The sequence below is a fragment of the Cyprinodon tularosa genome, unplaced genomic scaffold, assembly GCF_016077235.1.
Source record: "Cyprinodon tularosa strain WSP-4 unplaced genomic scaffold, ASM1607723v1 ctg160, whole genome shotgun sequence".
NCBI classification, from domain to species: Eukaryota; Metazoa; Chordata; class Actinopteri; order Cyprinodontiformes; family Cyprinodontidae; genus Cyprinodon; species Cyprinodon tularosa.
Genome location: NW_024038438.1, coordinates 1,205,305 through 1,229,260, shown reverse-complemented (window position 1 = coordinate 1,229,260; position 23,956 = coordinate 1,205,305). Strand labels below are relative to the sequence as shown.

At 36.5% G+C, this 23,956-nt stretch overlaps 1 protein-coding gene across 1 annotated transcript; it reads right to left on the bottom strand.

Moving 5' to 3' along the window:
- Positions 1-873: 873 nt before the first annotated feature.
- Positions 874-22,464, bottom strand: deaf1 (DEAF1 transcription factor). Its single transcript, XM_038280453.1, has 13 exons — positions 22,214-22,464; positions 17,962-18,059; positions 14,581-14,707; positions 14,339-14,488; positions 11,883-12,022; positions 11,657-11,722; positions 9,485-9,529; positions 6,697-6,820; positions 5,840-5,974; positions 3,421-3,713; positions 2,692-2,790; positions 2,490-2,579; positions 874-1,458 (listed from the first exon to the last, which is right to left on the bottom strand). Exons 1-13 carry the CDS (start codon positions 22,404-22,406, stop codon positions 1,357-1,359), a joined length of 1,662 nt encoding a protein of 553 aa, XP_038136381.1. The 5' UTR covers positions 22,407-22,464; the 3' UTR covers positions 874-1,356.
- Positions 22,465-23,956: the final 1,492 nt, after the last annotated feature.

Here is a 23,956-nt window from a genome sequence, read left to right as displayed (position 1 = left end):
CTGATTTTTACATTTTATTTCTGTATAGTGTAAGAAAAAATCATTTTTTCTGAGAATTCTGACTTTAATCTCAGAATTATGACTTTTATCTCAGAATTCTGACAAACAAGTTTGCAAAAAGTCATAGCCACGTCTGTTATAGAGACTGAACTATCTCTTGTTTTGATCACCTTCTGTACTTCCATTAATTAAATAGCATCACTGAGGACCCCTCGGTCAATGTGTCACTGGCCCTCCCAAACAACTCATATCTTTGTCAGTGAAGTTAGGTGCTCCCCGACATCTCTTCCTTAATGATGTCCATCTACATTAAGATCCACAATTCTGAGATTCAAGTCAGAATTTTTCCAATATTAAACTGAAATAATATTAAATAATCAGTTAACTTTTTTTTTTTCAGTGGCCCTAATCCTCTTCCGTACGTTTTGCTTCCCATCCAGAAAGCTCTCTCAATTCAAGATGTTTGGGAACCGTTCTACTGTGTTGTATCACCTGCCATGATGATGCTGCAGTCACACAAACAGGAAATGAGTGCGAATTATTTGGATTCATCTGAGTTTCTCCATTCAGCTTTATAAAGACCTCTGCTCTCCTGAGCTTTGCTCTGAGCAAGCATGAGGGCAAAGTTCTGATTTCTAGAATGTTCTAGAAATCTAAATCTTCACAGCTATTGTGTGATGCTGCTGTTTCTTTTGTACATATAGTTCTGCTGCTATTGTTTCAGAATAAATCTAAAAATACAACCTTATAGCCCTGATAGGTCCCTGAATACCACTTCGCTAACACATGAGCATCAGGTTCTTTTACTGATGGAAGCTGATCTGGAGTTACACAAAGAGGCAGATCCTGAAATCATTTGACAAACGCAACAAATTGCAGTGATTTGCCTTTATTTCTGTCATAGAAAATTGGCACACAAAAAAAAACAGGACGTAAACTGAAACTTTTTCATCATAATACTATAAAAAACATTATAGGAATAAGAACAGAAAGCAAAAAAAACAAAACACTAACCTGGCACGGAGGTTGACTCTTATACAAGATAAGTGCTTTTATCTTTTAAGAGCAAGGTCACAGTAACTTACCATATCTAGAGTAACATATCCTTGACTGATGCTTCATGATATATTTAGCAGAGCTGCTGCTGAAAATAAATATTTATAGTTGAACTTACCAACTATACCATCATCATGTTGGTATAATTACTGAGCTCCACTGAACTATAGTGATCTGCTGATCTTAAATCTTCTACTTTGTTTAAATGTAGTTCCTCTCACAGACACTAGGGGCTGCTGTAAAAATGTGATTTTAGAGTATTTCATCCCTAGGAAAAACTCCTTTTTTGCATCATCCACCTCATTTCACTTTGTCCATGTCCATAGCCTGCATTTGCTCCTCCTCTTGAACAGCTAAGCCGCCCGATGATTGCAGGCATACATGCTGATGATCCTTCCAGTCCTGAATGCATGAAAAATAAAGAAAGTTTTCTATAAATATACTGATGCAACTTGTCTTCATTAATGCTATTAATTAGGGATGCACGATATTGGGATTTTGGCCGATATCTGATATGCCGATATTTTAAAACTCATGTAGCCGATAACCGATATCGATACCGATGTTAAAGCTGGACAAAAATAAGTAGTCATTGAAAATAGCAGTTTTATTATCCATTTCTGACACTTTGAAATATAATATACTCAAATATATTTTCATATGCTGATATCAAATTGATTTTTAAAAACGTGGTATCGATCTATTTTACTTTCAAAATCTCGTGAAATTTCATTGCTCTGTTACAAACTCTCGGGATATTTTGCAAATTCTTGTGATATTTTGTTAGTAAAATAGATCGATACCGCGTCAATATATCAACATATAAAAATATGGCAAAATTTCGTGAATTTTTGGGGGATTTCGTAGCATAACGATGACTTATAGCAATATTTCATTAGTAAAAGAGATTGATATGGTGTTTTTAAATGGCAATATATCAGCATATGAAGATATTGTGATATTTTAATGTATCAATGTTTTTTCCCTCGTCTTTAGAAGTTTTTAAGTCTGTAAAAAAGAAGTTTTTGAGGAAGAAGAAGAAGTAGTATTTTTTAATTTTTTTTAGACTTTAGAAGCTGATCAAATATCTGGTTAAATATCGGTGTGGTTGCCGATGTCCGATATTCAGTTTTAAGGCCGATACAGGCCGATACCGATAGGGGGCCGATTATATCGTGCATCCCTACTATTAATATTAGTGATAGCAATATTAACAGGTCACCTTTTACTTTTCTATCAGTAATTGCTTCAGTTCAATGAATACTCTAATCCTTCTCAGACATTTATACTGATTTTTTTATTATTTTTGTATGATTTCATAAGATCTGTCTATGCTTTGTTGTGTTTTTGATCTCTGAGTATTTTGGAAAAGGCATTACTGGATTAAACATATATTTACATAATATATTTAACAGTGTTCATGTGAAACTCACCTTCCTCTGACAGAACGTGGAGCAATAATTGACTTTGTGACAGCCAGTACACTCGCTTATTGCCTCCCGACCACAGTTCACACACATCTCCTGTAAATCCAGAGAAAAAAATGTTCAGGCTGCTGGGAGTACGTTTTGTCGGGTGAAGTACTGAAGGTATTCCTTGCCAATTTAGTTAGCTTAAAAAGTTAGCTTTGCTTACGTTCATGATGATCTCTGTGAGGTCGGAGTTCCTTTTGGTTTCTGAATCATCTGCATGATGAAACGAGATCTGGTTCTGAAACGGCGCACCAAGGCCGCACTAAAGACCAAAACACACATATTCAGACAATTATACAGCTTTATCGTACAAACTTTATAAAAAAATTACCACCCATTATTGTGCTAAGTTATTATTAACCCTTAAGACTTTTATATGTCATCAGATTAAAACCACTTCAAAAGTTAGATGAAAATAATACTTGGGTTTAAAACTTAAAAAAAATAAAACCTTAAACAGGGCGCACCATTACAGTTAGGCAAAACAGAGAAAATTTTATTAAAATCTAATTAACTACTTTCTAATGTATAAGTGAGCCTGGATCTAATCCTCTATTTGATGCCCTTCTTAAAGGGAACTGCTTTTTCACAACCTCTAACAGCTTTTCCATTGAGTTTAATTTGTTATCCCACCAACTCTGACCAATATCCTCATAAATACAATCATATATATATCAATACACACACATATATATATAAAAACTATGCAAAATTCTCTTAATCTCTTAATTTAATCGCTTATTTTTATTTTTTTTTTCTATATATATATTTTTTTTTTTATTTATAGTTTTGTCATCACATAGAATCCAAATAAAAAATATCTCAGGTTGTGAATGTAACACTTTCTGCTTTCCATCTACTTCTTTGGGTCTGGTTCAGTTCTTGGCCTCACCTCTTTTCGGCCTCCCTGACCTTTGACCCCTCCCGTATCTCCAGCAGAGCTTTTGGCCTGCTCTATCAGAGCCTTCAGCTGCTGCACGTTGTTCAGCAGCGTGTTCGCCAGCTCCTCCAGGTAAACCCAGGTGTTCTTCTCTCCCTCGCCCGCCGTCTGACATCCACCCCCGACAGGCGCCACCTGCAGTCCCGCAACAAGGGTTGCAGATGGAGATGACGCCGCTGAGGCCACCGCTACTTTGGCTTGGATGGGTTGAGGAGCCACGGCGAGCGCAGGCAATGCGGTAAGCACTAAAAGAAAGGAAGGAGGAGGATCACAGGATTTTTGGGAAATAAACAGCTAAGCACCAATGAGAGCATTAGCTTTTTAAGACAAACGACTGGACAGTGATGGGCAGCAGCGCCGCTACATGTAGTGAAGCTATTAGTTTAACTACATTTTCCAGTAGCTTGACCGTAGCGTCGCTGCTTTATTTATCAAGTAACTTTCCAGTAGTGACGTTATTATTTTTATCAAGTAGCGACGTAGCGTCCACAAACGCTACAAAATCCAGGGCATAGCTAAGAAATGAAAGTAGGTTTTCTATTTTTGAAACAACAATTGGAGTTTTTCGTTGGACATTTACGCATGAGCCTCTATTCTGCCTCTCCTGTCTGTATCTACGAAACATGCGCACTGTAGTGGAACTCAAAGAATAACACCCACAGACACACGCAGACACACAGAGCCACACACACAGGATGGAGGAGGAGACAGGAGCAGAGCGCCTTATCTTCAGAGATTTTGAAACTTGTTGAACCCTCTGATAAAAAGTACGTGTTCAAATTTCGGTTCTTTGCCATAGAGAGCTCATGTGGCCAAGACTAGCCATTTGTTTTACATAGCCAAACACTCATTAAAACAGTCAACTACAGTATATTTTTTGAAATAAAAATGAGAAAAATATATCAGCTTTAACTTTATTGGCGCCTTTAATTTCCAGATAGTTAAATCTGATGAGTGCCACTAAGATATTCTCATTAGAGAGCAGTAGCCAAACTTAGATATTGTATTTTCATGGCCTAATTTACCAGACAGGATGTTTACATATATCTGTTTTAAAGTTTATTTGCAGAGATAAGATTTTTTAGGTATAGAGGAACAGCTCTCCCATATATAAAAATAAATACATAAATAAATAAATGCTCAATAAATAAATAAGCATTCAATTAATTACCCCCCAAAATACATTGAATAAATATGTAGGTAGAAATTAAATTATAGAGTGAGACATAAATGTATATATATCTCTTAATTAGCTTCTTTATTTTTTCACCTTTTTTGTAAACAGTTTCATTTGTTACTTGAATCGACTGTTTAATTGAGGTCTGAAGAAGTTTTCTCTAAGGGAAACCCTAAAGAAATAAGATGCCTTTTGTAGGCTTTTGTTTTCCCTAGAGATGTCCATTGAATGTAAACTCATAGCCATGTCTCCATGTGTAGAACACTACACTGTACCTTTAATTTGGTTCTAAAAACAGCAGATTGTTTATTTTTTTGTCTACTAGTAATAACTTTTGTTTTTTTTTATTATGCTGATCATAAAACAATTTTTACACTGTGTTATGGCATTGGCTGATCAATTTAAACAAATACTTTTTACACCAGTTTGAATCAGGTTTCTGCCCCTTTACACTGCAATAGGATCGATTTTCAAATTCCAAGAACATGTTTGAGCACTTTGAATGACAACTGTACAATTTATCTTAAACACATCTTTGAATGCAGGATGTCAAACTTTTTTCAGTGCAGGAATCTGTGCAGCTCTGTGGTGAATATATTTATATAAATCCTTTAATTTTTTTTTCTCTTTGTATGTAGGACTATTTAACAAAACAAAATATATATGTTATTTTTTTATGTATGTGTTTTTAAATGTTTTTTTTTTACAGTTGCCATATTTTCTAACTTTATTTATTAAAATCTTGTTTCTTATTTTACAGATAGAGTTCTTCACTTCAAGCTCTATGCAAAAGAGCTTGCTTAGACCAATGAAAGCAAAACGTTGCTCCTAACATCCTACAGACCAACAGAAATTTGCCTCATGCTAAAAAAGAAAAAATGTGATCTGTAAAAAGCAATAAAAAACAATGCAATTCAGAAAAGCAATCTTAAAATAGGGAAATAGAAAAATTATGAAAGAAAAAAAAAAATCGGAGATTACGTTACTCCAAAAACTTTTATTTCTACATTCAAATGTATTATTTTTTCTTTATTTCTCCCCATTTACAAAACATGTCTTTTTTTGCACAGTAATGAAACAAAATTCTCACCATATATTCCATTAATTCTCAGCAAAAACGACTTTTATGTTTGTCTGGTAAAAAAACATTAAGTTTTAATGGTAAAAAAAAACTTAAACATGAATAGAACATACCTGTGGTGTTGGCAAAGACGTCATTCTGCGCTGTTCCATCTGAGATGATGGTAGCGGAGGCAGCATCGCTTGTTGGTGCACGGTCAAAGGTCAATGTGGAAGGTGTAGCAAACTGCCCCGACGGGGTCACTGTGACTGATAGAAACAGACAGAAGTCAGGCACCAATGTGACAGCACAACAATGTCTTCTGTTTCTTCAACTCAAGTGCAAAGCTGCAGTTTCCTCCAGCTGCACAAACTTGGTTTGTCTCATATGTCAACTTCCAGTTTATAACCAATCACACAATATCTGCTGAAAGGAAACAACGTTTTGCCAAGAATGTTTCCAGAAAAAAAATGTCGTTTTTAGTTGCTAATGAGATCAAACAGCAAAGCATCCACTATCACTATGCCTAAACTAATGGGCTTTAAAGCATCAGAGCTTAAGGTAACCCTCACATTTACCCTGGGCTTACACAGCACCCGATCTGTTGGAAAGCCCGGAGGAGCCTCAGATAAGCCAGCAGAAATATAACATCTGTGGATTTTAGAACCATCTAATCTGCTTTTTAGACATCCAGGTATTTTCAGAAGTTACAATGAGTGAGTGCAACAAGTTAAGCAGTTGTATTTGTTACTCACTCTGATGCATTTGATGTATAAACCTTTTTTTCTGATAACTAAATGCATAGTAACTAATTTAACGTTTGTAATTGTTAACCATATGTTATGATTTGTTTTGAAAATCCAGATGTGATCTTTCAGTTTCCTGCTTGCATTTGCTTGGTTTCTGTATATTTGTTCTGGCTGTGGTGTCCAAATCCAACCCCAAACAATAAATGTAATTTATTCTGATAAAGATGATCATTCCTACATACATGTGGTTCCTGGAGTCAATTGGATGTTCTTTAGGGGGCTGAGTTCCTTCTTGACTGGTCCCACTGGAAGCTCATTGTCTTTCTTCCGTCTCTTGTAGGGGACAAAGAGGCGCACAGGGCCTGTCTGGACAATAAAATAACAAAAAAATAAAAATAAAAGAAACGAAAATTCACTGACATTCATGGAGAAAATTATTTAAGATCGAAGCATTTTAGATTTACTTTCTTCTCACTTTGCTTTACGTTTGAATGGTTGCTGTGAGTAGAAACAAAAAGAGTGATTAACTGGAAAAATATAGAAAGCAAAGAGCTTTACAACAGGGAGCATTTCACCTGTTAGGCCTGACTATAAATGCTGAATATCTGAACCCCTCCCATTGCAGCACTTTCCAACAAAGTCCCACCGAACAGATGAGAGTAGAAAGGAGAAGCTCCCTCTGCAGAATTACATGGCTTAACAGGAAAAAAAAAAGGAGTTCTGTCTCAGTCTGTAAACATTTGTAGCCAAAATATACCCCAAAAAAATCTATATCTGTGACCATCTTTCAAGGATTTCCCTGGCACTGGCTTCCATGTTTTACAGCTTCTGAGGTGTGAGGCGTGAAAGCTCCGATTTGAATCAAAACCCAGAGTTCTAGAAAAATACTTCCAATGATTTCTGTTTTCGCAAAATGTTACAACAAACTCACTTATAGTTTCTATTAAAGATCCATTGGAACTTTATTTGTGATAATTCGGGCTTTAGAAATAGAGATACTTCCCATATTTTTGACTGATATTAGCTTTGATGATTCATGACTGCAGGGATTCCCAAACCACCACCTGTAGGGGGCACGCCACATTTTAGTGGAGAATAATAGTAATAATGGAAAAACATGCAGAGACCAATAGGGTTCTCTGATCTTTCTTTCTGCTCCGTGGGCTTGGAACTCTAATAAATGGCCCAGTTTTAATAATTCATTCATATCAATGTTGAATTTGGTTAGAAAGGAGAATAAACAGCTAAACTTAAAGTAATTGTACTTTAAAGGTGGTAGTTTAAGTGATTCAAAGTAAATATTGCAGTTAATTTTATTGCAATATTTATTTAACTGCTGTTAACTTTTCTTCAGTTTTTCAGCTATTAAAAAGGTTGGAGCGGTGTGAGAGACCGAAGGGGAGCAAAAACTTCCTTTTAAACAAAAGGGTTTTTTTGAGAACCACTGCATTATTGCATTCAGAAGCCATGGCTTAAGATTACATTAAGCACATGCATTGATTCTGCCTCCTTTTACTATTATGTTAATGTTTGGTTTAGTGTTTTTACCAGATGTTTGCATCATTGCATCATTTTTGTCATAGAAACGCTGAAAGAGAAGGAAATATCAGCTCTAAGAATCGGCCAAAAAACCTCTGCACAGGGCAGCGAATTTATTCTTTAGCTAACATCTAAGGTCTTTGACTTTGCTCAGCCTTTAGAAATGGTTTAATAAGGAGGAATCATGAAAATGGCAGCACCCAGATGGAGACAGGCTGCTCTGCTTTAAAAGCAAGTGTTTATTTTATTAAGGGATGGAAGAAAACCTCACCTAACCTGCATCGCCTACTGATTGTGGTCAGTGGCCCCTGGCGGTAAACGTTTTTAAAAGACGCTGAGGGTTGCTGACAAAGTTTGCAACATCAGATGGGGAGTCAAAGAGTTGCTGACATCCTTTTAGGCCCAAACGGCTATAGAACTAATTTCCACCTTAAAGAAAAATACTTCAATCGAGAATATTTCCACATTTAGAAGGTCTTACTGCAAACTATCTGTACCTGTGGAAATGACACAAGTTTTCTTATTTAAATGTAGGCATTGGCGTAACTATAAGCTATAATCTATAAGCAGAGACTGCAGTTGCTTAATGGCCCCATTACTGACACCTGGTAGGGCCCCCTTCACAATTGTGGACTAGAACGTCTCATTGCAGACATAGTGGTGAGAAAAATTCCTCTTAATACCCACCTGATACTAGGTTGACTGTATTTATACAGCAACACATGGCAGATTTCAACATGATGGTGAGCCGTTTAAACATGACACCAATAGCAAAGCAGACAGTGGTACTTTTAATTACCATGTTTGTTAATAACCCTGTATAGTTCATTAGGCGGTTGGTAAAAAAAATACACTCATATATGTTTCAAACCGCAATAAAGATCTTAAAAGAACTATGTTTTTGAGTATTTTATTTTTTACAATACGAATTGGTATATTAAAACCATAACCGTTACGTACAATGTGTGATGATGGTTACCAAAAAGAGGTACTTAAGCAGATTCCAGAAAAGAAAAAGTAAAGACGAGCTGCTGGAAGAACGGAAAATGTTTTTTCAAAGAACCAAAGAGGGAGAGGTGGACGTTGCTGCTGCAGTGAGTGAAGATTGACCAGAAGCATGGGTGAGGAGGGGGCTTTGAAACTTATTGTTGTGTCGTTATGCCATTAAATTTAGGGAAGATTGCCAAAGTAACTGAGCCAGACTTTTTTTGTATTCCCCTGCGGTACCTCCTCAACCCATCAGGGGGCGGCAACTATTGGATGCAACCTTTTAGAGGTACATTGAAACAACTCCCAAGCAGTTAATAAAAGTTTAAATTAGATTTATAATCAACCTACTCTTTTTAAACGTATTACATCAGGGAAACCTTCTCCTAATCAGGAAGACTTAATTAATAAAACTAAAATCAATTAATCCATCCAGATACAGGCAACTGGTTAAACCTTAATTGAATTTACACCTCATACAAACAAAAAACAATCATCACTTACCATGGTGACACTTTCTGGCGTCAGAGACTCCCCATCCTTTGGTGACTAGAAAAGAAGCAATACATATTATTATTATATCTGCTTAAAAACAATCTTAATGTTGATACTTGAACAGTTGATAAACCTGTTCAGCTCACCAAGGTCTTTAAAAATAATAACTTTTTAGGTTTATGGTGGTAAAACCAACAGCAATTTTACAACAATGGCTTCTTCTTTGTTTTTCTTCACAAAATAACTCAGATTTCTCAGATTCCAACCTGTTCTTCAACGCTTCCACAGAGTATTTTTAGCTCCAAATACATCCGTCCACTGCGATGCATCTCTGTGTGTCCCTTCACTAAATTATCAACATTTTCTCCCCCATCTCCTTGTTTGCTGCTGTCAGGAAATGTCCCTTTGAATGATCGGTTCCTGAACAAGCATAGCAGCTTAATGAAAGCATGGGGCTGTGACATGCCACAAAGTTATGAAACGGGCAACTCTAAATGGGCTTAAGGTAACAAGAGGCAAGATGATCTAAAATTGACGTTGTTTAGACATTGGAAGGATGTCCGAGTAGCTAGAGAAAACCCACGCTTGCAAAGGGAGAACATACAAATCTAATGCAAAAAGAAAAGAAAAAAAACATACTGAGACCCAGATTTAGGACCTCTCTACAGAAACGAAACTATTCACAACATTTCCACCTTGAAGATCCAATTTTATCGGCTCTAGTGTCCTTAATTTTGATTCAAATGAAACAAAGATAGACAAAAAGATATCTAAAAACTGTGATATAATCCTTTACTTTACATTTGAACGAAATTGGAGCTAACTTTAGCGGCAAACCACCAGTGTTGTTTTTGACAGCCAGATTTAGTCTTAATCTTTAGGACGAAAACTATTATTACGGTAGTCTTACTCGCATTTTAGTCATTATGATATGATAGTTTTAGTCGGTTTTAGTTGACAAAAACTTTGAAAGGTTTTAGTCTAGTTTTAGTCAGTTTTATGTTGCGAAAAACAGTTAACATTTACAAATAGCAGATCTAGTTCAACACATCATATTGGTTCAAATAGCAGACTGACAACCTAACAAAATGTCCAATAAAGGAACGGTTTTAAACGTATAAGGTTTCCATCCCAAAGAAAACACTTCCTGATCTACTATTAATTCATTGCTCCAAAAAAAGCAAAGAACGAAAACATTCTTCTTTCTACTTTGGCAATTTTGGCTTTATTTCTTCAAGTTGCCCCTTAGTTACCGCAGCTCAGGGGTCAAAGTAGTAGTAGGGTTTTGATATAAAAAAAACAAAAAAAACAGAGAGAACCTACATAAATGCCTTGTAATGCCATGGCAATCCAGACCTAAATTGAACGAATACGCTAACTAAAATGTTATAGTATTCTTGTACATTTTAGATGCGTTTCTGCTCCTCCACTGCAGATTTAGCCTTATTTAGATTTTTAGCGTCTCAAGTTCTCCAAGAAGATTCTGGTTTGCTGAACCAAGGAAAAGTCTAAAAAGACCCAAGCTGGCCATCAGAGACTGACTTTGGACACCGCTGCACTGATGACAGTAGGAGTTTAGATTATTACACCATGACCCTTTGATTTTTATACTGGATACTAAAAATGCCATCAAACAAGTGATTTTAAAGTTGTAAAAGTTTCTTTGATGCTTTTGCAACCAACTGTTTCCATTCAACCCATTAAGAAATCTTTGTACTCCAACTCTGTATAAACAACATGACGGCTCAAACATAATTTCTATTTTATCCCAGAATAGGAATCTTGAGAATAGCTACAGGGATGCAGGTTCACCTTTAACAGAAAGCATTGTGATCTTTTGATACCATGGCATAAGATTATCTATATTAGTTACTTAAACATTATAATAATTGTTGTTTTCTATTAATTTAGATTAGCCATCTATGAGAGCTGAAGGCATTTTTATTTTTTCCTGCTACTGCAACTTTTATATTTTAGTCATGAGAGGAAAAGAGGAAAGATGAAACTCTACTTTACATTAAAATTTAAGTTTAGATTTAGACAAACCATGGATAAAAAAGGAACAGCTGAACAGGTAACCCAATTCCATTATTATTCCTATCATTTATGTGTTTTTTTGTCTTGTTGATGAGAGCTTGTCAGAGTTCTAGAGACCAAGCAAGACCAGTTGTGCTCACTCACATGTGTCAGGTCATCACAGCAGGCTGCACAGGTACAGGAAGCAGCATGAGGGTTCAAGATCTGCTCCTAAAAAAACACAAACAGGTTTTAAAAATACAAATAAGGCAGAAAAGTATCTCAGCTTTCTGTTTGGAACCAGCAGACCTGCATAGCAGTGGGAACAGAGAGAAGCGTTGGTCAACATGAAACCATTCAGTACAGCAGTAATCCTACAGCTGGCAGGTACCTGAATAAGGCAGAGCAGAGGTCTGCCAGCATATCTGATGCTCCTTTTCCAGTCTTTGCTGCTCGCTCTTCCCGATAGAGCTTCGAACTCTGTCGGTGTAACCCACTGCTGATTGTGTTTGATACAGCGACCTTTACCCCCTGGACAAAAACAAAGCGATGTAAGAGTAGATAACAGAAGGAGGAGGATGAATTTAAGAACTCTGGACTGGCAGAGAACAAAAAGGTTCATTTGGGTTCCTTTTCTCCAACTAAAAGAACTTTCTGGGTGGATTCATGTTTTTCAATACAAAAAAACGTAAGGGTAAAAACATACTGTAAACACAAAAGCTTTTAAAGGATTGTAATCAAGAATCAACATGGACATGATCTGGTTTTCTGTCGAACAAATGGCCACTCAGAGTTTTCCTCTCCACTGTCGCTACAACTATGCTTGGTCTGAGGGATTGCATTTGAGTCAATGAGTCGATGCAATCAGCTGGTTTTCCTTAGAAAGAAAACTTTGAACCAGTCTGACTGTATGATCTGTTTGAAGTGTCTCTGTAAAGAGGCTTGAGATGATATATGTTGTGAATTGGTGCTGTGTGAATAAACTGAAACGAAGAATGGAAAACTAAATTTACCCAAAGCAATGAGAAAACGTATTTTCAATCAAGTCCCAGTAACTAATGCAATTGAGAAATTGATAAGGACAATTAAGTCAGAAACTGCAGGAAAATCTGTTGAAAATGGGAGACCTTGGGGGTGAAAACATTAAAGCAAACATACCAGGTAAGGCAGCTAAGCTAAGAGGGGTCAATGTTCCCTTGGAAATGACAGAAGATCCGAAGAAAGTAATAAGAGGTTGAAAAGTAGTAGATTCCACAAGCATTAAGGTGCTTTAAACAGTTCAACACTGTGACAAACAGCTCAGTTGAGCTCAGACTGAGACAAATGTGCAAAATGATGGAGAAATTTAATAAAAAATGGAAAACTGATTGGGACATTAAAAAAAAAATATGTAGAATATCGGCAGAAGCAAATACAATTAGGGATGTCCAAAGCCGATATTAATATTGGTTATCGGTCTGATAACCGATTATATCAGCCGCCATATAAAATCTTCCATATCGGCATGGTGATAGAGACACTCGGCTTCTGCTTATAATTTCTGTAACCCACTGGTGAATATTATGTGTCAGCTCTTCTCATACCTTCTGTTGTTCACTGTGGTTTTCTGTTTTAGTAACGACACTTGATCAAGCTTTTTATGACATTCTACAGGATAAAAGAAGTAATAAATGTGTCCATGACTCCTGCTAATATCCGATCGGATCAATATCCGTATCAGAAATGAAAAATGTGTATTACAATAGATGGATGCACCTCTGAAGTTACTCATCTGATTTTAAATGCAGCATTAAATAGCATATCAACTAATATCAGAAAGGATCTTTTATATCAAATGAGGAAGAAGGATATTAGGCCCAAAAGCTTTGGATTGGTAAACCAGCAGCAACAGCATCATAGCAAGTCTTATTCAAGTTGAAGGGGAACAACTATTCTTCAAGAGGCTGGCCAATTATACTTTATTACTGTGTTTAACACTTTATATCGGCGTTTCCCATAAGAAAATCAAGATCATGTGACTGAAGGTAGGACGCTTCGTGTGCAATGAGTGAACAAGGAAATAACAGAGGCAAGGACTCTGCAGAGGAGTGAAAGAGTGTGAAAAAGTGCAAAAAAATATTAGATATCAGGGAGAAATAATATTAGATATCATTTGCTGTTTTCTAATATTTTATCTCTAAAATATATTTTTGTAATGTTTTTAAATCTTTTCTCATTTCAAATTTCTCTATTTCAAATTGATTTTTTATGAATTTTTCAAACAGTGTTTTACAGACAATCTTTTCTTTACTTCAAACCCAACACTAATACTCACTTTGGAACACTGACAAATAAAACAGTTGCTGCCAGCAGACCAATAGAAATGCTTACTGCTCCTCCCTCCAGAGGAAAGCCAGAGAATTTGATCTGGAAAATGCAATTTGAAAAATAAAATAAATAAATAATCCTTTGAAGAAAATAAAATCTAAAAAAAAAAAGCAATTCTACTCTACAAATCTTTTTTTTATTATTAAGAAGATTTTAAAGTTTGATTTATGGTTTGCACTTTTTGAACATTTTTTATTTACATATTATGTTGTTATTATGAAGCGATACTGGAACAATATTCAGTCCATAGAGCTAAAGCAGCAGAAGATGCAAAACTGCTTGATGTGTGAGTAAGTACTGCCAACAGATGGCGACAATTCTCCATTGGGATTAATGAGGTATTATGGAATAATAAGTAAAAACCATCAGGATGATTGCTTTCCATATAGTGGATCATTATTATGTGTTTTTTTAAGTTTTTTATGTTTATAGCAGGTAACTGGGCACCTTTAAGTTGATAGAATCATCTGGAAGAATCACCTGAGCCCAGTCGATTCTTGTAGAGGACTCCGCTTGTGTTCCTGCAGCGGACTGGCAGCTCGTTGTTATACACCGATGGGTCCCAGTTGTATTTGGAGCAAGAATCTTTGTCCTGCAGCGGAGTCAGAGGCGTCGAGGGATTCTGTGGGCCTTCAGGACGCGCATAGAGGGACACAGATCATTTGTGATCATACACAAATGGTGACACTAATCATCTTTGCAGGACACCGACGTGCGTATACCTGATGTGATTGTGGCAGCGGATTTAAGGCCTGCTGCTTCCACTATGCTGCCGTCTGTGTGAACCACGATCAGAGTGGCCTTCTGGGCACTGAGACCTTCACCCAGCTGGAGAGTGGTTCTGCCACTCTGTCAACACACACATTACACGGTATCAGCAATGGAAACCATCAGTGTTAAAACTGCCACAGTAACATACATAACTTATCCATCCAACCATCCATTTTCTGACACGCTTAATCCCAAGTGGGGTGGCGAGGGGTGCTATCTCCAGCTGCCAATGGGCGAGAGGCGGGGTACACCCTGGACAGGTTGCCAGTCCATCGCAGGGCACATAACTTATCATATATGCTAATTAAAGCAACATGGTGTAACTTTTTGGCCACCAGGGGGCACTTGATCTTAAACTTCCAGGTTTAGCCCACCTGAAGGCGGCTGGTAACACTACACTGTAACTAAATTAACCAGTCTGACTGGACCAGCAGACGGGGAACTTATGAGTTAAATTCAAGGACACATTCGTCCCTTTAGATTAAATCCTACATCAGAGAAGAAGAAACATGTCTGCCTAAAAACTATGTTTTAAAGTTAGCTCTGGTGTTTAAGGGAAGCTCAGACAGCTGTAAAGTGGAGCGCTGGGTCACATTACTCATTCAGCGACAGATGGAGTTTTTTAGAAGAGCAGCCCACATGGGGCATCGATACGCATCAAGCGCTGCATATTGACCAGAAAAATCATTTCAGGTGTCTCAAATGAAGCAAACACTTGGATTCAAAATTCTGCTTGACGTTTTCTTTCCTAGACAGAGCAACCTGTGAAGTTTACCATCACCTTCTCTAACATACAGAGCATTTATAGATCAGTGCTTCTATGTCTTTTTTATATCTCTGCTTCTGTCTCCTTGAACCCCAGTCAGCCTCAGCAGAAGGACCTCAAATTGTCCCTGGCTCTGTTGGAGGTTTCTCCCTGTTAAGAGGGAGATTTTCCTCTCCACTGTCACTGCATGCATGGTTGGTCTGAGGTTTCAGGGATTGCTGCAGAGTCAGGGACACAATGCAATCAGCTGGTTTCCCTCAAATAGAAAAGCTTGAACCAATTCATTCCACTGTTTCTGTAAAGTGCCTCTAGATAGCGTGATGTGAATTGGCTCTGTATAAATAAATGGAATTGAACTCAAAAGTTGTGTAGTGTTGCTTTAAAGTAAAATATATTTGTGTTTCTATGTGTTAATGTTCACTAGGGCTGAGCAATACTTTGAGATTTCAAATTAAATCAAAATGTTTTTCAACACAGATATTAGATTAGACTGTATCGTCTATATTCTGATACTCTATGCTGAGCTATAATCATACTTTTACATGTATATGTTGGGTAATTCAATTGTTTTTTGTTTATCTACAATTATTTGTTAAAGATTTGACTTTTGGATACTTTTGGGACAAAGCTTTGATACAAAAGTCATTTTTTTAACTTGATGAAAAGAAAATCCAATCCAGATAAATATTGTATATCACCATTAAACTTAAAAACATGGAGATATTATTCTGGGACTATGTCACCTCACTTTAATGTTTACTAACTAGATGTTTAAATAGTAGAAATATTGATCCACATCGTCACCTTTAAATCAGACTAGTTAAAGCTGTACAGTGTCAGAATGTGAACAGATTTTTTTTTTTTTTTACAGATTTTTTATTACTTAAAAACAATCCTGTTTTTAGAGCTTTTGGTGATCAGATACAATGTTCATGTTTGTGTTGGATACACAACTGGCAATAATTTTCCAAACAAATTGATATAATAATGAATAAATATAGAGCTGCTGATCTAAAACCCTAATAATTAATACATAACATTGGAGGAAATTCTATGTTGAAATAATATAGGTTTAGAATATAGGTTAATTTTAACTAAAGGCATAGTGGAGGATGATCTTTTTCCGGGTGGATCATCAAAATAAGTGGTACTCCTAATTGTCAATCATTCTGGTGATATGTTTACATAAGGCTGTCCTACGTGCTCGTCCCCATTTTCACTTTCCGGTGGTGAGTCTGACATAGTGGAAAAATTGTAAATCTTCTCTTTGAAAGTAAACCTCTATGAGCGATGCAAACAGCAACTTTTAAACAGAGCGTGCACGAGGAGAAATGTGCTCGTGAATGCCCTCGCACGCGTTTAATAGGCGTTTCCTCTCAGGAGCAGGTAGAGGGTTGTGCATGCACTGGAAAAAATCAAAATCTAGATAAGTCATTTTTTCTTAAAATAACTGCATTTTCTCTTGGATTGAGGAGGTTAAAGAGACATCTATCCAATGGAACAAGACAATTTACACTTAAAATAAGCAAACACAATTGCATTGTCTTATTTTAAGAATAAAAATACCCATTTCATTGGCAAACTATCTCATTTACTTATTCAAATTAGGGGAAATACACTTCATTTAAGAAATTTTTACTTATTTCTAGATCGTTTTTCCATTGTGTGCATTTTGTTTTACATTGGAGAGGGCAGGTCGTTTAAAAAAATCCTCCACTATAGTTTTAAGAAGGACTGTAGTGATAACTAGGTTCAGTGACTTTGAATGTGCGGCGTTTTTTTCTAAATAAAATATTTCTATTAATGACCACAGGCAGGTGGAGCAGCTGAAAAATGCCTTAAAATAGCACCACGTTAACATATTTTTACTGAAGCAGAAGTGAAAAGGAGCCATCCAGGAAATTACTCAAGTAAGAACTAAACTAAGGGCAGAGTAACTTATTATAAGAAAGACTAAACTATAAAGTTCTGTGAAATGTGGGTATTTAAAAAGAAAATGAAGTAATAAAAGAAACGAAATCATAAAAAATTAACTTCTATCACTTTAAGTATCAGACAAACAGTTTTTTTTTTTATCCCAAGCTGGGAAATTGCTGTATTGCTCTCTGGATTATATTCTTTCATAATACACTGCGGATGGCATCAGGTCCAGGTTTCTGGGATGCTGCGCTGACCAGCTGTGTGGCATTTTATTACAGATTGAAAGTAACTTTTGAAAAAAAAACCTAACCCTGAACAGGTAATGTACAAACTTTTAGCACTGCAGCAAGGATAGTAAAAAATTCTAACTTTACTGCAAATAGTATACTATTATTATTAATAATTTAAAACCTGAATGAATAAAATGTTAACAGCTTGTTTTTATATAACCTATCAATGACCCTGATGAGAAAAAAAGATATAAGAGCTAAACGGCGTTTTTTGAGGATTTACTAATAAAATTGAGTTTGTTTTTTTTAAAGAGCATTTATAAAAGTGGACTTTAGTCATATATTTCTCCATTAAATAAACTTAATTTTAAAAAAAACATGGAGATATTGGCCACATCTGCCAATGAGATATTTACCAGCACGTGCTCAGGAAGGCTTCCTGATGTGGCAACGGTGGTGGTGAAAACATTGTCCTCTGCAGCTTGCACATCTCTCACCGTCACTGACGTCACCTCTGATCAATCACAAAAGAAAAAAACTATTAAGGTACAAAAAAATTACAATGAAACAATTAATCGGATTAATCCATTACTGAAATAATCAAAAACTAATTTAATAATAGATTTATCGTTAACTCGGGTATAGAGACCTTAAAACATGCTTAGAGCAGTAATTACATCAAAGTTGTAAAGAAATATATAAACATTTTGCATGGAAATAGAAACAACTTTTTCATCTGTCAATATGCCCTATCCAGCACTCCTCGAGTGGTTTAATTTTGTAAAAAATGTTCTTTAAGTAACCTTTGGCTACCAGATCATTAATTAATTAATCGAGAAAATAATTGACAGATTAATCGATTTGCATAATAATCATTAGCCGCAGCTCTGCAATTAATACAAGGAAACTACATTAAATTAATAAATAGAGACAATAAAATAAAATTAAATACCAAAAATGTTTAATTTTTGAAGTGTTCATTTTTTAAGTATTTCTGAACTAATTTGAGCAACAAGCAGTTGTATCATAAAGTTAGGATAATGTAGGGGGAACAACTCCTCCTCTTCCTTAGAAAGCCGAAAGGTACTAGTATTCCTATGCAGCTGTTCACAAAATATTACAAGGTGACGACTGAAGGCCTCCAGGAGAGGAAGGACTGAAGACAGAACAGGATGCTGCCTTCTACTGGATCTGGACACATCGCTTGCAGATCCAGTCTATCCCAACAACCCACTGTCTCCCTTCATCCATTCTGAAAAACATTTAGGAAAGTGCAGCCTGACACAGTTTTTTCTCCCCTAATGATGCTCACTTTTGGTCTTTCTATAAGTATTTTTATGTGTGTCTTTACATTCATACATGCACCTATATATATATATATATATATATATATATATATATATATATATATATATATATATATATATATATATATATATATATATATATATATATATATAAAAATCATGATTGTAACATAATGATAATAAAGACGTAATGATGCGAGTATTGAATGCAGGTATCTGGTCCCTGTTCACAGTGGAAACAGTTTGGATGTTAAGAGGGTGGAAAAAGGATACATTTTTCTTCTGTAGAAATAAAAATAAAACATCTATGAATCTCCCTCTGGTGGTTAACTAGGTTTCGTACCTGTCTAGGCATCAGAGTGAGGACCATTTTTCCAATTTCACCATCCGGATGAGGACCAGTTGTTGTGAAGTTAGGACATTTTGATGGTCCTCACAAGGTATTTTGCTAATGGATTAGTGCTAAGGTGTGAATTGTGTTATGGTGAGGTATGGATTGGTAATGGTTAGGTTTAGGGTTAGGGAATTGAAAGGATTAAAAATGACTGAAAATCAATGGAAGTCAATGGGAGTAAACACATGGTCCTCACTACATATAGCAGAACAAGTCTATTTGTATGTGTGCAGGAAGTAATATGCCAGAAGACAATTAAAGAAATGGTTAAAAAAAAGGCAAATTCTAATTTGAAGGCAGAAGACAGAAATATGAAACATTTTAAATGTTAAAAATAAATAGATCAAAATGTATAAAAAGCACTTAAATCCATTTTCTTGTTTGAGTTATCTTGGAAACGCTGTTTAACAGCCAGTAACTACTTTATCCACACACCCAATGTATTCTTGGAAGGAGATTTTTTCAAACAACTTGGGGCCCCGAGTAGCTGCAGGGGCCTCATCTGAATGTCCTAAAGTCTTGCTTACAGTGAGTCTCAGATTTTATGGTCAGCCTCCAAATTTATTTGAATAGAAAACTGAATCAAAATTAATCAAACTCTGACTTCTCAGCCAAAAGGTCTCTCTCATTTATTCTGATAACCTCTGCGCTTGTTAAAGTTGCAGTTTTTAATTTACATTCAGGTACATATATTCCCTAAATGTACATATATTAATGTACACATATAATTTTGTACATCTATGATTAATGTACTACGGAAGAGGATTAGGGCTACTGAAAATATAAGAAAAGATTTTAAAAAGATTTTATTTCAGTATAATATGAGAAAAAAGAGAATTTTCTCAAAATTCTGACTTCAATCTCAGAATTCTAATTTTTTTCTCAGAATACTGAGATTAAAGTCAGATTTCTGAGAAGAAAAGTCAGAATTCTGAGAAAGAAAAGTCAGGATTCTTAGATTAAAAGTCAGAATTCTGCGATTTCATTCAGAATTATGAGGAAAAAAGTCAGAATTATGAGGAAAAAGTCAGAATTCTTATATTCAAGTCAGAATTCTGAAAATCTTGGCATATTAAACTGAAATAATATTTAAAAATCAGTTGTTGTTTTTTTCAGTGGCCCTAATCCTCTTCCGTACAAGTGCATATTATCTAGTTATCTCCGTTAAGAGTAAAAATACTCATTCCATTGGCAAATCATCTTATATACCTACTCAAATTAAGGACAAATACACTTAATTTTAGAAATCTTGACTTATTTCTAGATCTATTTCGTAGTGTAGGTGAGTTTATAAAGGTATCTTGCTGGAGAATGTAAGCTACATTTGAATAACGTTGGGTTTTACTGTGAACCGTAGAGTTTTGATGGTTGTTTTAAAATGCAGCATTTTGCTCTGTGTGTTTTTATGTGAGACATAAAATAAATAATGCTACATCGGGCTTCTAACTGTCCTGAATAGCCATAGCCTTGAGCCAAGGGCGTAGGTTTGATTTGAACTTTGGTAGGGACACTATTGGTCTGGTGTCATTGGTGCTATGCAATATGCATGCCCTTTTTTATGCTCGATGTGAGCATCCGTACTGATAAGAGGAATTCATTGTTAAAAGAGAAAAGCAACATTTTGCTCCATTAATAAAAATGTTATAAGCTCTACACTCATTAGATGCTGTTTATCAATGTTTGAAGTATCACCGGCTCTGATGAATGTGGAATTAGGACTGTTTTCCACTTTGAAAACGGTTTCATTTGAACGACTGCGAGAGAAGGTAAATACAGTATTTTCTTTTGAAGATATAGAATTGTGCAGAGTTAAACCCCACTCTAATATTTGTACCTACTATTCTCTCTCTGTATCAAGCAAAATAATACATTCATTAAAATATTAACTTCACTATAAAAGTTGAACATCTGGGCTGTAGTTACTCTGTGTAGCCAATTTCATGTATTTCATCTGGGGCTGAAAAAAATGAATCATATTAATTTATTATTTCAATAATCGTCAACTAATTTATAGTGATTCATCATTAACTGGAGTATAGAGACTTTAAAACATACAGTAATATAAATGTAAAATGTGCCTTTCCCCACAGAGCAACCCACTTAGATAAAAGTCTCAAGAACCAGGGATATTAGATTTTTATTTTTTTTTTACTCAAAGCTGAATCCCTTCTTAAAAGCAGTTCATCTGAGGTTCTTCTGTTATGGTGGTTTAGCTCACAATCTGAACTGGGAATCGGATGCAGAACAGGTCTTTGTTGTCTTTATCTCTCAGCTCCCACTCCACAACACATTTGATAGAAGGATACTCGCTCTTTACTGGTAATGAAGCAAAATTGTAAAAATAAAAATAGTAATATCAACTAAATTTCAGTAAAAAGGAAACCCTCACATTTTCTTTTTTAGTTGGCTGTGGCTAAGAATCAGAAATGTTGATGGCTTACAGCCTTTATTTGCCCATTTTTCCAGCAGTCTTCAGAACTCCTGGCTGACTCAGAAAATTTCGTTTTATAAAAGAAAAAAAAAGGTTTTTGTTTTTTAGTGTACATGATATTCATTTTTTTTTTATTGGGACTAGTTTTGTAGCCTAATATTAATTGTTGTAACCGCTGCATTCTAGTGTGAATAAATTTTCAATGTTGTGCTCCAAGCACACGCGGACTAGTAAACAGCCAATCAGAGAGAGAGAAGGCGGAACTTAAGGCAGAACAACCAATGAGAGTTGAGTTAAACATGCGCAGCACAGTTCCATGCGCTGCTTCATGAAAGGGACAGGAGAGAGCAGGCAGAGGAGCTGCGAGAGGAAAAGAAGCCACTGCTGCAACAACAACTACTGCTGTAAATTATAAACATGTTGCTCACATAAAATGATTGGTAGGGACAATTATGTCGGTTCAAAATTTTGGTAGGGACATGTCCCTATGGTCCCTATGCAAACCTACGCCCATGCCTTGAGCTGCTGCTGCCTACCTGCGAAAGCCGCCTCGGCCTCGTCCGGGTTCGGCTCGGCTCTCATGTCGATGTTTGGCGGTTCCGCTATAACAGACATCGGAGCGGCTTCGGCCTCCGATTCCGTATCCGAGCCCACTCCCTCCACCGGCGACCCGCCGATGGGCGGTTCATCCAGCCCGAGTGCCTTCGTGGCCGAGGCTGCCTCGTCCATTCTTTCGCTAAACGACAAGAACCGAATAGGGCCGAGCAGCTGCGGAACCAAGAAGCACATTCAAGGTTCCCGGAGAGCCGCATTAAGTGACGCACAGGTGACGGAGCCGACCAGCCTTTCGCTAACAAAAAAAAAAAAAAAAATAGACACATTTCGTGGAGTATGCAAGTAAAGGCAAGCGTATCCGGATAAATTTAAGGGAACTGTAATTTATTTTTATTTGAAATCTACTGCAAGCGATAAACCGGAAAACGCCGACGGAATTCGAGTCGACGCGATGGCAAACTGGCCAATGATAATGGGGGTTTTTCTGTGTTTCCTCTTTCAGCTCTGACAGAGCGCATTAATGGTGATTTTTAAAATATACAGGTGCTGGTCATAAAATTAGAATATCATGAAAAAGTAGATTGATTTCAGTAATTCCATTTAAAAAGTGAAACTTGTATATTATATTCATACATTACATACAAACTCATATATTTCAGATGTTTATTTTGTTTAATTTTGATGATTACAAATGACAACAAATGAAAATCTCAAATTCATCATATCAGAAAATTAGAATATTACTGAAGACCAATAAAAACAAAGGATTTATAGAAATGTTGGCCAACTGAAAAGTATGAACATGAAAAGTATGAGCATGTACAGCACTCAGTATTTAGTTGGGCCTCCTTTGGCCTGTATTACTGCAGCAATGCGGCGTGGCATGGAGTCGATCAGTCTGTGGCACTGCTCAGGTGTTATGATAGCCCAGGTTGCTCTAATAGTGGCTTTTAGCTCTTCTGAATTGTTGGGTCTGGTGTATTGCATCTTCTTCTTCACAATACCCCATAGATTTTATATGGGGTTAAGGTCAGGAGAGTTTGCTGGCCAATTAAGAACAGGGATACCATGGTCCTTCAACCAGGTACTGGTAGCTTTGGCACTGTGTGCAGGTGCCAAGTCCTGTTGGAAAATGAAATCTGCATCTCCAAAAAGTTGGTCAGCTGCAGGAAGCATGAAGTGCTCTAAAACTTCCTGGTATGTGGCTGCGTTGACCCTGGACCTCAGAAAACACAATGGACCAACACCAGCAGATGACATGGCACCCCAAACCATCACTGACTGTGGAAACTTTACACTGGACTTCAAGCAACGTGGATGAAGTGCCTCTCTTCTTTTCCTCCAGACTCTGGGACCTTGATTTCCAAAGGAAATGCAAATTTTACTTTCATCAGAGAACATGACTTTGGACCACTCACCAGCAGTCCAGTCCTGTTTCTCTTTAGCCCAGGCAAGACGCTTCTGACGCTGTCTGTGGTTCAAGAGTGGCTTGACACAAGGAATGCGACAGCAGAAACCCATGTCTTTCATACGTCTGTGTGTGGTGGTTCTTGAAGCACTCACTCCAGCTGCAGTCCACTCTTTGTGAATCTCCCCCACATTTTTGAATGGGTTTTGTTTCACAATCCTCTCCAGGGTGCGGTTATCTCTCTTGCTTGTACACTTTTTTCGACCACATCTTTTCCTTCCCTTCGCCTCTCTATTAATGTGCTTGGACACTGAGC

Bases quoted from the DNA above. Each gene is read 5' to 3' on its own strand.
- deaf1 (XM_038280453.1), bottom strand. From the start codon at position 22,406: ATGGACGAGGCAGCCTCGGCCACGAAGGCACTCGGGCTGGATGAACCG. The intron at 3,714-5,839 runs GTATGTTCTATT...CCTTTCTTTTAG, and splicing joins CGTCTTTGCCAACACCACAG to TGCTTACCGCATTGCCTGCG. The intron at 1,459-2,489 runs GTGAGTTTCACA...TCATGCATTCAG, and splicing joins CCACGTTCTGTCAGAGGAAG to GACTGGAAGGATCATCAGCA.